Source organism: Taudactylus pleione, unplaced genomic scaffold (genome assembly GCF_031769625.1).
Source record: "Taudactylus pleione unplaced genomic scaffold, aTauple2 ptg000016l, whole genome shotgun sequence".
NCBI lineage: Eukaryota > Metazoa > Chordata > Amphibia > Anura > Myobatrachidae > Taudactylus > Taudactylus pleione.
Window position 1 is genome coordinate 30,985,927 of NW_028284418.1, and position 20,240 is coordinate 31,006,166.

The 20,240-nt window shown below is 45.5% G+C and overlaps 1 protein-coding gene across 1 annotated transcript in view; it reads left to right on the top strand.

Annotated features, from left to right (window-relative positions):
* Positions 1 to 14,531, top strand: part of LOC148541917 (neurotrypsin-like) — a 60,307-nt gene extending 45,776 nt beyond the window's left edge. Inside the window, exon 15 of the mRNA XM_088473488.1 lies at positions 13,817 to 14,531. Coding sequence (XP_088329614.1) covers positions 13,817 to 14,127 — 311 coding nt within the window. The 3' untranslated portion in view covers positions 14,128 to 14,531. The remainder of the gene's footprint in view (positions 1 to 13,816) is intronic.
* The last annotated feature ends 5,709 nt before the right edge of the window (positions 14,532 to 20,240 follow it).

Below are 20,240 nucleotides of genomic sequence, written 5' to 3' on the forward strand. Positions count from 1 at the left end.
ACTGGATAATATATATTTATGAGTTTCTCAATACCATCAATGAATTATCCATAATACTTTGCAGACTTATTAGCAAGACTAGCATTATTTGTGTTTCTACTTCCTACAGACTATTTTAGTTGTTTTCTTCCTGGCCTCTTTGTTGCATCTGCAGCGGCCGGCTTGCGTGACCCCATGGTCACTCAGCCGCCGACCAGTGGGATTGCAGATTATCCGATGCTGTGTCCTTGGACGCAGCTGGGATAAGTAATGCATGCAGGTGGCGTAACTCCTTCTGCTGCATTACCATAATAGTGCTATTGCAGCTGCTACCATGTTAGCAGCTGCAATAGCACTTATGTCCTCTGCTGAAACACCTCTCTAGTACGCTATATGTGTACTGCAACACAAAACTGAAATAAAAGTTCACAGTGCGGAAATCGCTACCTATGGGTCACGCCGGGCGTCTCACGCTATATGGCACAAAACGATCGGTGTATGAGGACACATCTGTAGACAAATATTTGAACAGTATATACAAAATGAATATGCATAATAGACTGATATTAATAAAGTACACAATAACTTTTTCAAACATCTAATCTGCAATGGATTCCTCCAATGCCCCATTCAGCAGATGTTGGACAATCTTGACTGCCCGTTTCCAACCCGAAAATGGTCTTAATCGGCTAGTCTGGGATTTTTACCATGTGAAATTTCCCAGATGGATCGCTGATCAGCAATGTCTGTTGATCAGTGTTTTTTATCGCCGGCCAGCATATTAGATCAGCGTTGGGGAATCGCAGCGCTGATGTATGGCCCTGTCACAGCCAGGGTTTCTTGGCATGGTGGTCTTCTGGTATTACCTGTGAGGTCACTTTGGCGGGGGGTGCCCAGCGGTGGCGCTGGTGTTTGGCGAGGGGCATTGGCTGCACGTTTTTCTGTGAGGGCACATTGTCACTCAGAGCTGGTAGGGCCTGGTGGTGTTTCCGTTCCGTTTGGCATAGGCGCTGCCATCTTGCCTTCTGACCATGTGATTCAACTGCCCAATCTTGGTGAGTAATGTGCTCCCTTCAGCCAGTCACAGCGCAGCATGGTGTATTTAGGAAGGTTCAGAGCCTTCCTTCATTGCCAGTGCAGCGTGTATCTCAGCCTAGCTGAGAGGGAGTTCTCTGTGCTCACCTCTTGTTACCTGTGAAAACGCTACCTGCCAGCCTGCTTGTCAGCTCCAAAAACCAGCTGGACTATCCTGCATCCTCCACTACCTTTTCCCCTGCCTGAGTGCCTGAGCCTGCTGACACCCTGCACCTTGCCTCCATTTCACTCCCAGCTGGACTAATCACCTCTGCCTGTGTTTTTTCAGCTCACTAACCTGCATACTGGACTGTTCTTATCTGCCACTATCTGGACATTCTCCCATTATCCTCACTACAGTTTTCAAGTGCACTTTAGTGCTAAACCTGGACTTTTGCTTTTGCCATTCCCATGTCTGCTAAATCACTCATTAAAGATTCTACCTTTTTATTTAAATCCGCTTCTGTATCTGCTCCTGTCACCACCCAGGGTCCACAACTAAACCAGAACATTACAGGCCCCCATTACTATTACAATGTCAGGTTAAAGGGAATAAACAAATTAGAATTCATCGTATAGCAATATCTGATGGCACAATAACAGTATTTTCTTTAGAATACAGGGAGAGACATCCAGGCATCTAGGACAAAAATAGTATTATTAATAGAATTATAGAGCAGGAATGGCAGATAGTACTAAGACCCAGTCCACATACATACAGAGAAGAGACCTCCAGGGCGCACACCTAACATACAGTCAGGTAGACCCCACACTGCACATAAATAGTGACATATAAACAGAGGAGGTTTACAGGATACATCATTCAGTACAGACAAGAGACGGCCAGGGCCTCACAGATGTAGAAAGGCAGTAGATACTCCCAGAACTCGCAGTCAAGGGCAGACTGTAACTACAGAATGCACGTAGGTCATACCTGCCGACTTTCTGGCTGCTCCTTCCGGGAGGGAGCAGCCAGATCGGCAGGACAGGGGGGGGGGGCGTGGCCGGTACAAGGGGGAGTTGCCGGGCGGGTGACATCACTTGAAGGCGTGGTGGGGGCGGGGTCACGCGATCGCGTCAGTTTGGCCCCGCCCCGCTATGCAATGCCGATAAAATAGGCATTGTGTAGCAGGGGGCAGGGCCAAAATGACGCGAATCGCGTCACCGGCCCCCTCCGCTGCGGGGGTTGCAGGGGTCATTGAGGGGGGGACAGGAGGGTTGGGCGGCAGCCGGGAGAATTGCCTGCCTTCCCGGGAGGTCGGGAGCGGCACCCGATTTTCGGGAGGCTCCCGACCAAATCGGGAGGGTAGGCAAGTATGACGTAGGTGTCACGACCAGGGTTTCTCGGCATGGTGGTCGACGGGTATTACCTGTGAGGTCACTGTGGCGGGGGGCGTCTGGCGGTGGTGCTGGTGTGTGGCGTGGGGCATTGGCTGTGCGTAGCTCTTCGCGGGCATGCTGTCACTTTGGGCTGGTGAGGCCTGGCAGTGCTTCAGTTCCGTTTGGCATGGGCGCCGCCATCTTGCCTCCAGCCATGTGATTTGCTCGCCCAATCCTGGTTTGTCACATGCTCTCTCTGGCCAGTCACGGCACAGCACTTGGTATTTAGGGAGGTTCAGAGCCTCACTTCATTGCCAGTGCAATGTGTTTCTCAGCATAGCTGAGAGCGAGTTCCCTGTGCTCACCACCTGTTACCTGTGAAACGCTACCTGCCTGCCTGCTTGTCTGCTCCAACCCAGCTGGACTACCCTGCATCTTCCATTACCTTCCCCTTGCCTGAGTACCTGAGTCCTGCTGTTCACCCTGCACCTTGCCTCCACTGACACTCTGCTGGATATTTCTTCCTCAGTCTGCATTCTTCATTAAGCAGTCACCACCTGGCCAGTTCCCCTTGTCTGCCACTACCTGGACATTTTCTATTAACCAGTCACTACCTGGATATTTTCCATTGCCTGTCACTAACTGGACTTTTTCCTATTTGCCTCACTACAGCTCCCAAGTGCACTTTAGTGCTATACCCGGACTTTCTGTTTTACCACATTCATGTCTGTTAAGCCACTCATTAAAAACTCCACATTTACTTTTAAACCTGCTTCAGTGTCTGCTCCTATTACCACCCCGGGTCCACAACAAAACCAGAACTTCGCAGTTTGCACTGGCCCCATGGATCTGGCCACGGAACAGAAGTCTGGAGTAGATTTATTTCGGTGCATTGCTGGCCATCTGGAAAACCTGGAAACCATGCAGCACCAAATGGCTCAGTTTGTGCAAGAAATGCCTAAATGACAGGATAATCTGCAAACCTCCTTATCCACCTCTGGGGTACCAGCAACTACACCCGCTTCTATGTCCGGGAATACAGGAAGCAGGGCATCTCCCCGCTTACATCTCCCTATGCCAAGCAAGTTCGACGTCAACCCTAAGCTCTGTCTGATTCCTGAATCAGTGCAATATACATTTCACCCTACAGCCTGATAATTTTCCCACTGCAAGAACCAAAGTGGCTTACCTCGTCTCCCTGTTGTCCGGCTCGGCTTTGGATTGGGCTTCCCCACTCTGGGAGCGTTCAGATCCTCTGCTGGATAACTATGCAGGCTTTGTGTTATCATTCAGGAGGATTTTTGGCGAACCTGGACATACTGCATCAGCATAGTACGGTATTATGACTCTGAGACAATATGCCGTACAGTTTCAAATTTTGGCATCAGAGCTCAAGTGGAACGAGGAAGCCCTCACCTCAGCCTTTTGCCATGGACTTTCGGACCAACTAAAAGATGATCTGGTCACCCGTGAGCTCCCTACTAACCTAAATGACATGATTTCGCTCTGTAACAAGATCGACCTACACTTCAGAGAACGTCAGGCTGAAAAGCATCGGTCTAACAGGCAAAGGTCATCTACCCTTCCCTTGCCTACTCGTCCAGCCCCTCCTCCTACGGACGAAGAGCCTATGCAGGTGAACCATACCCATCTCTCCAATGAGGAACGTCAGAAAAGGATATTACAAAACCTCTGCCTATACTGTGGAGATTCGGGTCACCTGGTGGCCTCCTATTCCCGCAAGTCGGGAAACGCCCGTTCCTAACTGACACTGGGGACATCAAGTTAGGAGTAATGAGTCCGTCCTCAAATATTAAAGATTTCATCATAACTTTAGCTATAGATATCAAGCCTAAACCTGCCTTTGTTACTGCTCTACTAGATTCTGGAGCAGCCGGAAATTTTATAACCTCCAGCTTAGTGGACAAACTACAGATTTCTTGTTCAGCCCTCCATCATGCGATTTCCTTGGCTGCCGTAGATGGTCGGCCTCTGGCTAATGAAGTCGTCACTAAAGAGACTCAACCAGTACTAGTCCGTATCGGAGCACTCCATTCTGAGTCTTTAAAGTTCTTAGTGATACCTGAGGCGTCTCAAGACGTCATTTTAGGACTACCCTGCTTACGCCTGCACAATCCTAGGATAGACTGGTGTTCTATGCAAATTCTTTCATGGGGAGCTGACTGTCAGAAATCCTGTCTTCCCAAGATACGACCTGTAAGGAAAACAGCTTCAGTAATATCTCCATCAATTCCTAAGGAGTATCAAATGTTTACTGATGTCTTCTCTGAACAACAAGCAAATGTCTTACCTCCTCATAGAGAGTGGGATTGTCCAATTGATCTATTGCCAGACAAGATGCCGCCTCGTGGTTGCACCTATTCTCTGTCCTTACCGGAGACCAAAGCTATGTCTGAATACATTCAGGAGAATTTGGAGAAAGGATTTATTCGCCCCTCCACCTCTCCTGCCGGAGCTGGGTTCTTTGTCATTGCCAAAAAGGACGGTGGCTTAAGACCTTGTATAGACTACTGAGGCTTGAATGATATAACGGTTAAGAATCAATATCCGCTTCCACTAATCAGAGTTATTTGACAGAGTCAAGGGGTCCATCATATTCTCCAAGTTAGATCTTAGAGGGGCCTATAATCTCATTCGTATTCGCTCAGGTGACAAGTGGAAGACCGCTTTTAATACTAGAGATGGACATTTTGAATACCTTGTGATGCCTTTCGGCTTGTGCAATGCCCCTGCTGTATTTCAGGGCTTTGTCAATTAAATTTTCTGGGACTTATTGTACGTGTCTGTTGTTGTCTGTCTGGACGATAAATTGATTTTCTTGTTTTCTCCAGAGGAACATCATAAACATGTGAAGGAGGTGCTGTCTCGTCTGAGGGAAAACCACCTTTACTGTAAGCTAGAGAAATGTGTCTTTAGTGTACCCAGTGTGCCATTTCTCGGTTATGTCATCTCTGGCTCCAGCCTAGAAATAGATCCCAAGAAAGTACAGGTGATCCTGGATTGGTCCCGACCTCAAAACTTGTAAGCCATACAGAGACTACTCGGATTCGCCAACTATTATAGACGTTTTATCAAAGGATTCTAGTCACTGATGGCTTCCATTACGGCCCTGACCCGTAAAGGCGCCAATCCTACCCTATGGTCACCCGAAGCAGAGACGGCCTTCCAGCTTCTGAAACAAGCCTTTATCACAGCTCCTGTCCTAAGACAACCAGACCTGGATAGCCCTTTCTTATTAGAGGTGGATGCCTCATCAGAAGCAGTGGGAGCAGTTTTATCTCAGCGTTATGAAGATAACCGAGTTTATCCCTGTGGGTTTTTCTCCAAAAAGTTCTCTCCTACCGAAAGGAACTATACCATAGGTGAACAAGAACTCTTGAAGTTGGCGCTGAAGGAGTGGAGATATTTACTGGAAGGGGCCAAATTTCCCTTCACTGTCTTCACTGACCATCGGAACCTCCTCTTTCTCAAATATATCCAGTGTGTGAGTCCTCGTCTGGCCCGATGGGCCATCTTCTTTGCTCGTTTCCAGTTCACCCTGACCTTCCGATCTGGTGCTCTTAATCAAAAAGTGGATGCTCTGTCTAGATCTCTCCTCTGTAACGACAATTTGGAGACCCTACGTAGTGCCCCTGTGCTGGAGTCAAGAGTGTTTGCCACCGTACAAATACAACCCCCTACTGGGAAGACCTTTGTGGCCCCGGGGTTAAGGAAGCCGCTCCTCACCTGGGCTCATTCCTCTCGCTTTGCAGGTCACTCAGGTACTCGGAAGACTCTGGAACTTTTAAAAAGAAGTTACTGGTGGCCATCCATGAAGGCTGATGTGCTGGAGTTTATTTCCTCATGTACCTCATGTGCTCAGCATAAGTCTTCGCATCAAGCCCCAGCTGGCGAATTGTTGCTCCTGCCTATTCCATCACGTCCATGGACACATCTCTCCATAGACTTTCCCACACCTCCTTGAAGAAGGCACCTGTGCCGAAACGCGTTGGAGACCCTCACATCAAACCCGACACCGATCCAGGCTGACCTCCACTAAAGATCCCCATCCCCACCAGGGACCACCAGTGCAGAAAGCTCTCAGCCCACCCGCCTGCTGGTCCGCACCGCTCACACCTCCAGTGACCGGCTCCACCCCGGACCAGCCCCTCTCCCCCCCTGCTCCCAGGCGTGCTCAGCAACTCACTCCTGGCCAGGGGTGTCTCCACCATCGATCCCCATTTCCACGAGGGACCATCAGTGATAAGAGCATCCCGCACATCCGGCCGCAAGTCCGCCCAGCCAACATCGCCAGTGACCAGCTCCATCCCGGTCACACTTTCCACATCCCCCCTCCTCCCTGGCTTTTTTTGAATCAGTATCCTGGGCAGACCACCCCCCAGGGGTGGTCCCAGCACACACGCTGCAACCCAGCCTCCCAGCAGCTCACCCATCCACACCTCGGGCTCCGCACCACCAGCGGCACGACCAAGAGCCAATTTCAGCTGCATACTACGGTCGCTGACCTCCGCAGACCAATCAGAACAGCCGTGCACTTGCAGCACACCAGCAACACGCTGATCCAGCTCACCAACAAACCTGCAGCTTCCAACCTATCTGCAACGGCCGCAATGTCGACCTACATCACCATAACAAAAAACCTACTGGTAGGTAAGTACTGCCAAGACTCACACCAACACGCGGGACGCCGCACAGGTGTTCCAACCCACTCTGCAAATCCCCCCCACCCCCCGAGACTTCCTAGACTGTCGACCATAGGTCCAGCAGGGGTGACGTGCAAGGTCACTGAACCGCACGGGAAGGAGCCCCCCAAAAGGGTCCACCTACCTCCCCAGTCTCATCACCACTCATCACTGAACCCCACCCACCTGCCCGGGATCTTAACAGAGCAGCATTGTGACTACTCAATAAAAGATTTTGCCCAAAATTACTGTGTCTCGCTGGCCTCATTTTGATCCTATTCCATTCCCCTTTTCACATTACTCCAAACTACACTCCATACCCAATCACACCCTCCTCACTCCCAAAACATCACCACCACCAGAAGAAACATTCTAATTAACACCACTCACAAACACACACAAGTCATCACCATTACTAGCAGGAAGAGCGCACCTTACCCCCCCTACCCCCATACGTTTTCAGTGCGGGAAAGGTACTTCCACACAAAGGTGCAGCACCCCGAAACCACAACACACCACCCCCTGGTCAACGAGAGCGCAGTTCTACCACCCATCTTCATTTGTAACAGATTTACCAAACTCTCAGGGTTACACCACCATCTGGGTTGTGGTAGACCGATTTTCAAAGATGGTCTATTATGTACCTCTAAAGAAACTGCCTACTGCTCCTGACTTGGCTCATCTGTTCGTCCAGCACATATTCCGCCTCCATGGATTTCCTACCGAAATAAATTCTGATCGTGGTACGCAATTTGTGGCAAAATTCTGGAGAGCCCTATGTTCTGTTCTACAAGTAAAGTTGAACTTTTCCACGGCCTATCACCCTCAAAGCAATGGGTCCACAGAAAGGGTCAATCAAGACCTTGAGACCTTCCTAAGGATCTTCATGTCATCATCCCAAGACAATTGGTTTGAGTTGCTACTATGGACGGAATTTGCACATAATGCCTCCTACCATACCACTCATCAAACCCCATTTCTGATTGTCTACGCTCTTCATCCTCGGATTCCTGAATTCCAAAGCCTGTCTGTCTTTGATGTGCCAGCCGTGGAGGATACCGTACAAAGATTTGCATCTAATTGGTCACAAGTACGTATTGATTTGGAGAAGGCGTCCTCTCGCTACAAACTTCAGGGAGATAGGAGACGTAGGAAGGTACCTTGCATGCAAGTTGGAGACCAAGTCTGGTTGGCTACCCGGAACCTCCGCCTTAGAGTACCTTCGATGAAATTTGCTCCCTGGTTCATTGGACCCTTCTCCATCACAGAATCATCAACCCTGTGGCGTATTGCCTTCAGTTGCCCGCTTACCTAAAAATTCCTAACTCATTCCACATCTCCCTCCTGAAACCCCTAATCTTGAACAAATTTCGCAAGGTCCTTCCTGTTCCCCCCCCCGCATCCAGACTGAGAGAGGCGTGGAGTACGAGGTCTCCCAGGTCCTGGATTCTCGTATCCGCAGGGGACAACTACAGTATCTCCTAGATTGGAGGGGTTACGGCCCGGAGGAGCGCTGTTGGACTGATGCCCGAGACATCCATGCTCCCGCACTCGTCAGGAAATTCCACTCGGCTCATCCTGGAAGACCTGGGGTGTGTCCTGAGGCCACCCATAAGGGGGGGGGGGTAATGTCACCACTAGGGTTTCTCGGCATGGTGGTCGACGGGTATTACCTGTGAGGTCACTGTGGCGGGGGGCGTCTGGCGGTGGTGCTGGTGTGTGGCGAGGGGCATTGGTTGTGTGTGGCACTGCGCGGGCATGCTGTCACGTTGGGCTGGTGAGGCCTGGCAGTGCTTCCGTCCTGTTTGGCATGGGCGCCGCCATCTTGCCCCCGGCCATGTGATTTGATCGTCCAATCCTGGTTTGTCACATGCTCTCTGGCCAGTCATGGCACAGCACTTGGTATTTAGGGAGGTTCAGAGCCTCATTACATTGCCAGTGCAACGAGTTTCTCAGCATAGCTGAGAGAGTTCCCTGTGCTCACCACCTGTTACATGTGAAATGCTACCTGCCTGCCTGCTTGTCTGCTCCAACCCTGCTGGACTACTCTGCAACCTCCATTACCTTCCCCTTGCCTGAGTACCTGAGTCCTGCTGTTCACCCTGCACCTTGCCTCCACTGACACTCTGCTGGATATTTCTTCCTCAGTCTGCATTCTTCATTAATCAGTCACCACCTGGCCAGTTCCCCTTGTCTGCCACTTGTCATGTCTGTTAAGCCACTCATTAAAAACTCCACATTTACTTTTACTTTTAAACCTGCTTCAGTGTCTGCTCCTAATACCACCCCGGGTCCACAAAAAAACAGAACCTCACAGTAGGTTCCTGCGGCCAGTGCAACGGGTTGGTTGGTGGGTCGCCTGTACACACCAGCAGATGTGCATGACAGGGCCGTAACTAGGGTGGTGCGACCAGTGCCATGGCATAGGGCACCGCAGGGCAGTGGGTGCTGTTCGTGCCTGTCAATTTTCCTGTTTATTATCATTCTCACTTGTAGCTTCCTCTTCTGGTATCCCCAGCATCTCCTGGCCTCCTCTATCTCTCCCCTGGCCCTTCCCCATGAGGCCATGGCCCTTTTTTCAAGTGCACTATCGTATGTCCTTATTTAATAAATGGAGGGGGGGGGGCACCAATGCTATCTCTGGCACAGGGCACCAGAAAGTCTAGTTACGGCTCTGGTGCATGATATATATGCAAGCTACGAGGGTGGTTCAGTGAGTAAGGTAACAAAACCTCTCACATGCGTAATGGTCTCTATTTTATTTTAATTTCCCACCAGGCCAGAGCAGGTAGACCACTACTTCCCCTCACAGCCATTAGACTGCGCCTCATATCAGTCATACTGTCCCAACATGAGTTTAAAGATTGAGGGGCTGGGGGAAACATGTTCAGACATTGAGGCGCGTAATACCATCAGATTTCTGCATCTAAAAGGCACATCTGCAGCTGAAATTAATCGCCAACTTGTCAAGATGTAGGGTGATAACATCATGTCACAGAAACCGGTTTGGGTTTGGTGCACTGCCTTTGATAATGCCAGATTCACACGTGAGTTGTCACGGTGCTACCATTGGGAGATATTGGACCATCGTCCCTACAGCCCTGAACTGGCACCGAGTGATTTCCATCTCTTTGGCCCACTGAAGAAGCACCTGGGTGTAAGGCGATTCGCAGCCAACTGTGAAGTTGAGCAACCCGTCATGTCCTGGCTTCAGGTGCTTGACACTGATTTCTTCTATGCCGGGATAGATGCCTTGGTGTACCATTGGAACAGATGCTTAGACGTGTAAGGGTCGATGTGGAATAATAATACTATTGATTATACATCTATGTAAGAGTTCATTAAATTTACGCAATGAGAGGTTTAGTTACCTTATTTATCAAACCACCCTCGTAATCGCATCTGTCGTGCTCCATGGCTGATATGGTATATCTGTGAACGTTGTTGTTCACAAATATATTGTTTGTACAAACGACTTGGAGCACTAAGCTATGCTTCATCAGCTGTTCGAAAGATATATCACATAGTGTGTACACAACATAAGCAGCGATGCAGAAAAGGATAAAGGATTGAGAGGAGGGGGACAAGAGAATTATTGCTTAAAAGAATCAACAAGTTGCTATAAATAATTGGATATCCTATTCACGTTTAAAGCTGCCACACAGGTGCAGCAGTTGAACACATTCACACGGAGAATGTCAATATCAATAAACAGTGTGCTGCTTGAAACCTCTACATCAGATTAAACAGCAGAAGCTAAACACTATGTATCAATTTGTATCCGAGTATAAAACATATCAATTGCTACAAATGTATCCTAACAACTGAATACTAAGTAGAATCTGTTTGTTATATGTATCAACTCATGGTAAATCTTAAATAGGTATCAATGTCCATGTGAAATAATTGGCAGTGATTCAAAAGAGGAGTTGTATGATTAAGTGAAGGTTTTTTTTTTAGGTCTAATAAGGTGTTTTAATTATGTTGATTTTTTTTTTAGAGTCTTATATATGTCAATTATATGTGGTACATACAATTTGATTGAGATCAATGATTAATGATTGGATTATAAATATTGCTGCCCGGCATTTGGTACATTTTCATTGAAAGATATATTTTATGTACTTTTAGAAGATATTAAATTGTTAATAAATATATATATTTAATTTTGCTGTTCTCAGCGCTCTCTCTTTGTTTCTATTTTTGTCACATGTGTAAGATCAGGAGGTTATGAGTAGATCTCCTAAATAGAGAGCTGCAGACTTGGCACTTATCAATTTGCTGTTTTTCTGCTTAAAATGTGTTTTAAAAAAAGATTGGCATCAGGTACATTCTGCTTCAGTTTGTGTTAGCTTACAAAAACCACTGCTTCATAAATAAAACCCATGGAATGGTTGAACTTTGATTTACTGTTACACTTTTGCACGGAGCGTAACAACTTTGTTTTTAAACTGTGTGTTTGCATGCAGTGAAAATACTTTGTACTTTTGTGTGTTGTACACAAATATTGTCCAACTTTCTTTTAACATTCCCTTACAGTGCTATAAAAGTGCGTATCCACTTTGTCAAGGACTTTAAATGAGGCCAAAAAAATGTTTCCTAAATTACCTCCATTTTCTGGGGGAATAAAGGCTAAGTTGGTATAAATATGCACAGGTCCAGTTTCTGACTAGCTCGCATGCAGCGCCAGGCCAGCCCTCCAAATTGTACAGACTTTAAATAAGTACATTTTTAATCCTAAACTAGCTGCTGCCCGTGGCTTCGCCTATGATGAAATCGCTTCTGTCAACCTTTTTTTTTACATTTGAGCTGATCTACTTGTATTGCTTTGCATTGGGGCCCTGTTGTGGGAGTGGCCCACGTGACCAGCAGCACTATACAGACTGGTGGCAGCAGTGACTTCACCCACCACTCACACCAATGTCACTTTGTGTCCTGTGCACAGACTGCTATGTAGCCTATCCCATTCACACACCACTCACACTAATGTCACTGTGTGCCCTGTGCACAGACTGCTATGTAGCCTATCCTATTCATCCACCACTCACACCAATGTCACTGTGTGCCCTGTGCACAGACTGTTATGTAGCCTATCCTATTCATACACCACTCACACTAATGTCACTGTGTGCCCTGTGCACAGACTGCTATGTAGCCCATCCTATTCATCCACCACTCACACCAATGTCACTGTGTGCCCTGTGCACAGACTGCTATGTAGCCTCTCCTATTCACACACCACTGACACCAATGTCACTGTGTGCCCTGTGCACAGACTGCTATGTAGCCTATCCTATTCACACACCACTCACACCAATGTCACTGTGTGCCCTGTGCACAGGCTGCTATGTAGCCTATCCTATTCACTCACCACTCACACCAATGTCACTGTGTGCCCTGTGCACAGGCTGCTATGTAGCCTCTCCTATTCACACACCACTCACACCAATGTCACTGTGTGCCCTGTGCACAGGCTGCTATGTAGCCTCTCCTATTCACACACCACTCACACCAATGTCACTGTGTGCCCTGTGCACAGGCTGCTATGTAGCCTCTCCCATTCACACACCACTCACACCAATGTCACTGTGTGCCCTGTGCACAGGCTGCTATGTAGCCTATCCTATTCACCCACGACTCACACCAATGTCACTGTGTGCCCTGTGCACAGGCTGCTATGTAGCCTCTCCTATTCACACACCACTCACACCAATGTCACTGTGTGCCCTGTGCACAGGCTGCTATGTAGCCTCTCCCATTCACACACCACTCACACCAATGTCACTGTGTGCCCTGTGCACAGGCTGCTATGTAGCCTATCCTATTCACCCACGACTCACACCAATGTCACTGTGTGCCCTGTGCACAGGCTGCTATGTAGCCTCTCCTATTCACACACCACTCACACCAATGTCACTGTGTGCCCTGTGCACAGGGTGCTATGTAGCCTCTCCCATTCACACACCACTCACACCAATGTCACTGTGTGCCCTGTGCACAGGCTGCTATGTAGCCTATCCTATTCACCCACGACTCACACCAATGTCACTGTGTGCCCCGTGCACAGACTGCTATGTAGTCTATCGTATTCATTCACACCCATGTCACTGTATGCCCTGTGCACAGACTGCTATGTAGCCTATGCTATTCATTCACCATTCACACCCATGTCACTGTGTGCCCTGTGAACAGACTGCTATGTAGCCTATCCTATTCATTCACCATTCACACCCATGTCACTGTGTGCCCTGTGAACAGACTGCTATGTAGCCTATCCTATTCATTCACCATTCACACCCATGGCACTGTGTGCCCTGTGAACAGACTGCTATGTAGTCTATCCTACAAGTGAACACTGGCCCAAAGCACCTCTCCCCCCACCCCTTACCGGCCACACGCATGGTGCTATACCTATCTCTTGCATTGATGATATCAATAAATTTTGTTTTTGTTATTGCTTAGCTTTAACTCGGCTCCACTTTCTTGCTGTTAAATCCATAAACACTGTCATTTGCACAATCATGCCACTGGCATTGAGTAAGAAATTCTAGAACCAGTCAAAGAGTTTAAAAAAAAATAAAATAGCTGTTTATGAAAAAGGTAACATTTCTGGCTCTTTTATATGTTTTTTAATTCAAGAAAATGTCATTTGTGTAATTGTGTGTCATTTCTTAATTTTTACTTTTGAGGATGTCATATGCGTAAAATATAACATTCTTAATATAATTTTGTTATCATAGGAACTTCCTATTCCAAGACACTTCTTCAGGGCACGGTTCCAATTCTTCCCAAGGAAAACTGTGTTCTTCGCTACAAAGGGAAATTTACAAGCCGCATGATTTGTGCTGGGAATCTGTCGGAAGACAATCGAGTGGACAGCTGCCAGGGAGACAGCGGAGGGCCTCTCATGTGCCAAAACGCAAGCGGGCAATGGGTTATTGTAGGAATAACATCTTGGGGTTATGGTTGTGGACGAAAGGGCTATCCAGGAGTGTATACCAAGGTAAACCGGTTCACCCCTTGGATCAAAAAAGTTACAAAGCTGAAATAAGAGCAAAGCAAAAAAAAATAATAATAAACACTTCCATCCATAGTGAGTTGTATGACCCATATGGAAAAAGCTCAGAACTTTAGCATGAGATTCATCACCGAGCAGTAGGCGCTCCATGGCGCCTTACATTTCATTATGGGTCTGTACTGTACGGGAAAAAAAACTGTGAAATGTTCTCTGTTGAGCCTATGTTGCTGTAAAAATGTGTAACTTCACTTGCAGTTTGTCTGAACAGGGTTCTCCGAGGGCTGTCTTAATGAACTTGCAAAAGCGGAATTTGCATAAATGGAGCCCATTTCCTACTAATGGAGCTTGGAATAGCAAATACCCTAAAAGGGATTCGATCTCAGCCACATGGTGCCCTTGACAGATAAGAAACCCCTTGTGTCAAGTGAATAGCTTGATCACAGTCATCTCAAAGATCAAGTGCAAAAAAGGTATTAAAAAAAAAAAAGTATGTGTGCATAAAATATATATATATATATATATATATATATATATATATATATATAGTGATTTCCATGCTTAATTACTGATATTAATACTAATACAAAGTACTAACAGTAGCTGTAATTCTAAATGTGAACCTACCCCAAGGCTTACAAATAGTGCTAACATTTTCCTGAAACATAAGCAAAGTCATAACCATGTGACAAGTTGGAAAGGCAATATCTAGACAATATGTGGAGTGAAATAAGCCCCACCCAATCAGCTTCTGACTGTCATTCCTCTAGCACAGCTAAAATGACAGAATGGCTGATTGTATACCATCCAAAGGGAAAGGGGTCTGGGAAAACTTCTGCATTGGTATGTACATTATTTATAAGTCAAATAAGCCCCAAATTGAAAATTTCTCAAATGTCATTATTTGTATGGTAGTTGGGGGTGCTGCCGAGGACAATTTCCAATCCTTGTCACCACAATTTATTTTTCTTCTTTTTTTGCGGTGATGCTGATTGGATGGTAACTTATCTCTCTCCAAGATTTGATAAATCGTATATACAGTATATAAAGTTCAGTCCGAGGAGGCACACAACCAGACTAATTCACATTCGACTGGCGCAGGGTCCATATGTATAGTAATAATGCACACTCATCCCCTCCTTCCAGAGAAGATTCCAGGACTTGCACTCCACCACAAAAAAAACGGGTTTAATCCAGTATAAAGGTTACATAATACAGACAAATGCAGAGGCCCAACAGTCTTCTTCAACTGCTCGCAGGCAGTTTTCGTCACGGGCTCTGATGAAAACTGCCTGCGAGCAGTTGAAACAGACTGTTGGGCCTCTGCATTTGTCTGTATTATTCAACCTTTATATTGGATTAAACCTTTTTGTATTTTTTTTGTGGTGGAGTGCAAGACCTGGAATCGTCTCTTCAATGAGGTGGTGAGTGTGCATTATATAATTATATATATATATATATATATATATATATTACACACACAGTATATAAATACATACAGTACATATACTACAAACATGCAATTACACTGATCAGTTAGAGGGTCAAGTTGTTTACAAAAAACACCTTGTGTGTAAAAGGTGATGTGCTGTCAATGACATGGAGAGCAAAATGAATGTAAAGTGTTTTTTTTTCTTTAACTTTTTTGCTATTATCTAGAGGTGTCGGCTGTGCATTAATCAAACATCTGAACATAATATTTAGAGGGGAGGGTGATGAGGTTTACTGTAATTTCATTCAACTTTAGCTTAGACTGCCTATCCTGCAAATTCTAAAGCACAGCCAAGGACAGTGCTTATTACAATGTAATGATTTGTCTTCACAGTTGCTGCTGTTTGCATGTTTGTAAGCAGAATAACTTTATTAAAAATATCTAACCTCCTAACCCTCTCCCTAACCCTCCCGCCCTGGAGCTAAACCTAACCTCCCCCCTAGTGCCTAAACCTAACCCTCCCCATAGTGCCTAACCCTCCCCCTAGTGCCTATCCCTAATACTAACCCTCCCCTTAACCCTGCTACTTATCTTCAGGATTCCGGTGCTGGTTTTCTAAGAGCTGGCATCCCGACTGTCGGGGTATTGACCGTATTCCCCATTGAAGACAGACAGGCGTATACTTTGGATGTAGTCAGCATTCCGGCGTGTGGGATCCCGGCTCCAGTATCCCGACGCCGATATCCTGAAGGCAAGTATCGGGGGTTAGGGGAGGGTTAGATTTAGGGTTAGGCACATGGGGAAGGGTTAGGCATTATTGGGGTAGGGTTAGGGTGCCGGGAGGGGGAAGTTAGATTTAGGCACTATGTGGGGAAGTTAGGCTTAGGCATCAGGGAGGGAGGGTTAGGATAGGGGTTCTGACCTGCGGCATCCCGACTGCCGGGAACCCATACCCAACCCGTATACTGTATAACAAGGCAACACAAATGCTTGTGAAATACAGCAACAAAAAGTTAGGAGGTATTGTGCTAAGTATGCTCAGTGTCCTGTTTGTGTCTAGTCTTTACTTTCACATGGCTACTTTACCATGATTTTCTCAGTGCTTCTTATAAATTGCTAAGAATTTAAATTTTATAACTACTTTTATGTCTATACTTGAAAAATTCTACTTTTAACAGCATTTAGTCATTATAGCACTGTTCAAAGGTCACCAACAGAGAGAAAAATAAATTTTGCATATGGATGGCTCTTAATACAATTTTATAGTACCGCACAATGGCCCTCATTCAGAGCCGTTCGCTATTTGCGGTCGTTCGTTCAAAAACAAGGGGTGGCTATTCAAATGATCCGTTCGCAAATTGCAGTCTGTTCACGCCTCTAAGTCTGAACGAGCGAGCAAAACATACGCTCGTTTATTTGTTAAAAACGCCCCCTGGCCGCTCGCACCATACGTCATGTCCGCTATTTATTAGATTAATCGAGTACATCGAGCAGCGTATGAACTGCTCGCTATTCTTGTGGTTGGTGTTTGCTACCACAAATTTGCGAGCAGTTCTGGCTATAAAATAACCCAGTGACGTGGTCAATGACGCTGCTGTATTAATTATGCACACCCATAAAACGCCCGTTTTGACCTTTAAGCACGCCTGCGTTCGGATCTCCACTCCCCGTTTTCAAGCACCTTCCCCTGTTACCACCCACATACGCCTCATTCTGTCACTCAAAATAGCAGGCACTCGCTATATAGCGTACAAACGATTTTTGGCCGCACTGACTGGTTCGCGCATGCGTACTAAAAACCGTACGCATGCGCAGATGTGCAAACATCGCTCGGAACGAGCGTACTGCCGCTAACGAGCGGCTCTGAATGAGGGCCAATATATCTGACATCAGTTTATTTACCTATCACAGTTCTTATAAATAAATTGCGCGCTACCACAACTTAAGTCTGCACCATGAAAATGTGGTACTAGTTGGGAAATAAAAGGTAAGTGGAAATTTGGCTGCACTAATACAACACTAAATTCTTACAGAATTTAATAAGAAGTTCATTTATTGCAAATAGAACATAGTGTACATGTAAAAATATATGTGCAATACACATTAAAACAATAACAAAACATTTGGAATAAAGAAATGAATAAATGAAAATGTGAAAATAAAAATATAAACAAAACAGAAAAAATAGAAAAATAAAATAATAAAAAATGCAGATAAAATCTTTAGAGTATGATCCTAAACTTTTTAGAATAGCCTATACATATAAAGATGCATTATGGGCTTGTATTGTAATATAGATCCGTTTTAGTGGATTGTAGACAATACAGCTGTATTATTTGTGCACTTGCACGTGTATTGTTCGTGATCCGACACAATCAGAGTCACTGAGTATATAAAAAGACGGTTGGATTATGATCCAAGGTTTTCAGTCATCAGGTTTCCAGATTATTTGTGGCAGAGCTCATTAAGGCTCAAATATATGCAGTAGCTGATACAATTTTTGTTATGCCGGCATAATATAAAAATTCTTTTGTTTTAACAAAAAAGAGAGCTCACCCACTTTGTGATAGCAGTGCGGCATCAGCGGAATATCCCTCCTTTAGTCTGGGTTCCAGAGTAGCCTGCAAACAAGTAAGTTGTGGAAAATCTGGTAAATAGGAACTGTGTGTTATATGTTCCTTTGCTGGTACAATGGTTAGGCTGTCCACTCAGCTGCCGCTTCCCAGATTTCCGCAAACTCACTGCGGGGACCTCTGTCTGTATGGCACAGGGATGGGTGGCCGGTGAGGCTTCAAATAAGTGTGAATGCCTTGACCGGCTCTCCTGGAGTCCTGCAACTCGGCTGCATATACAGTGTGTATGGTGGGGAGTTGATCCGTTCTTAATGCCCAGGCAAAGTAAGTTCAGCTGTGTGTTGTAGTCAAATGATTGTGTATGTTGGAGACTAGTTTGAGACATGGCTGCACTTCTCCCCTTGCGTGCTGAAGTTTTTAGGATCATTCATGCACTGTCCATGTGCTGAAAAGGCTATGGAGAGAGATAAAGTACCAGTCAATCGGCTGCAGTCATGTTACAGGCTGTTTGAAAAATGACACTTAGGAGCTGATTGGTAGGTAGTTTATCACTCTCCACTTTATCACTCTCCAAGGCCTAGTACATCTACCCCTAAAAATGACTCCAAGGGGTATATTTACTAAAGTGCAAGTTTTTAGAAGTGGAGATGTTGCCCATAGCAACCAATCAGGTTCTAGCTATTATCTTCTAGAAAGTGCTAGTTAAATGTTAGGTAGAATCTTATTGGTTGCTATGGGCAACATCTCCACTTCTAAAAACTCTCACTTTAGTAAATATACGCCCTAGTCCTGTAACATACAGGCTTTATTGTCCTTATGCATGATCCTTGGCACATATTGTATGCCATGTGAACTTCAAATTTCCTTTTAATCCTAGGTATTCAGTCTTGTTTGACGCATCACTAACCATATCAGGCATGTTTGTTACCTTAGGGTTTCCCTGAGTATAGCTGTTTGTAAGAATGGTTCAGCTGAGATACAGCTAAGTGGGCACAGAAACCATCTTTACCACAGTAGTTTTTCACCGCTGTGTATAAGATCATCTCCACTTTGTGTACAGCAACCAAGTCTGGTTATATATTGTAATACAGTCAATAACAAAAAAATATGATGAAATGTTTGTCCTTGTTTTTCTTTTTCAAATCAAGGGGTCTATTTACTAAGCAGTGTTAGTGAAAAGTGATAAGTAAGTGATATGGTGCCAGCCAATCAGCTCCCAACTGTCATTTTTCAAACACAGCCTGTGAGATGACAGTTGCGAACTGATTGGCTTGCACTTTATCACTTACTTATCACTTTTCACTCTGGTTCCTAACACTGCTTAGTAAATAGACCCCTAAATGTATTGTACAATAACACAATGTATTAACAAAACTGGCAATGTGTTCTTAGAAAATCCTTTGGAGACCCCAACTCATATAAGTATTGTGTTCTAGTGACATATCAGTATTATGTTCTGGCTTTGCTAGTGTCGACTCTTTGCAAGTCACTCGCTAGTCTCATTTAATGTGAGAGCAGTGGCACCAAAAGTTCTTCATTGTAAATCTGTACGGGTATCTGTGTGGTTAAACATGCTAGCATGCATGTCCTGATCACTTTCTGGCGCTTTATGGTGTAATCAGGTTAGCAGGTATATCCTAGTAGCTTAGATCTTGTGATGTGCTGGTCATTCTATATAGCAAGCATTCACCTCCGTACGTCTCCTATATTGATAGTGATCACGTATGTTTTAGATAGGGGACAATAGGATAGAGGTGCTGTATAATATGAGATGCATCTTGAAATATGCGCTGTGTACAGTTTGCGTGCTAAACTTCATAGAAACCAAACTACAGTCAGTAGTCACCTAGTCTAGCAAATCACAATTAGTGGGAAGGTCAGTTAGAAGCGATGGCTGCAAAGTGAAACAGTTGGAACGGCAGCACCTTGCCGTCACCAATATTGCATTTTTCTTAAGCACCTCTATGGATTGCAATGATGAGGGTACCATAATTTTATATTATACAGAGGAAACACACACACACACACTATTAGAACACCTCCCTCCAGTTTTATTGTTGAAGCTAATTTTATCAATATGAATATCAAGTTAAATATTTGATTTTGTCTCCAGTTGGAACAGTATAAATTATTGTTTTTTTTAT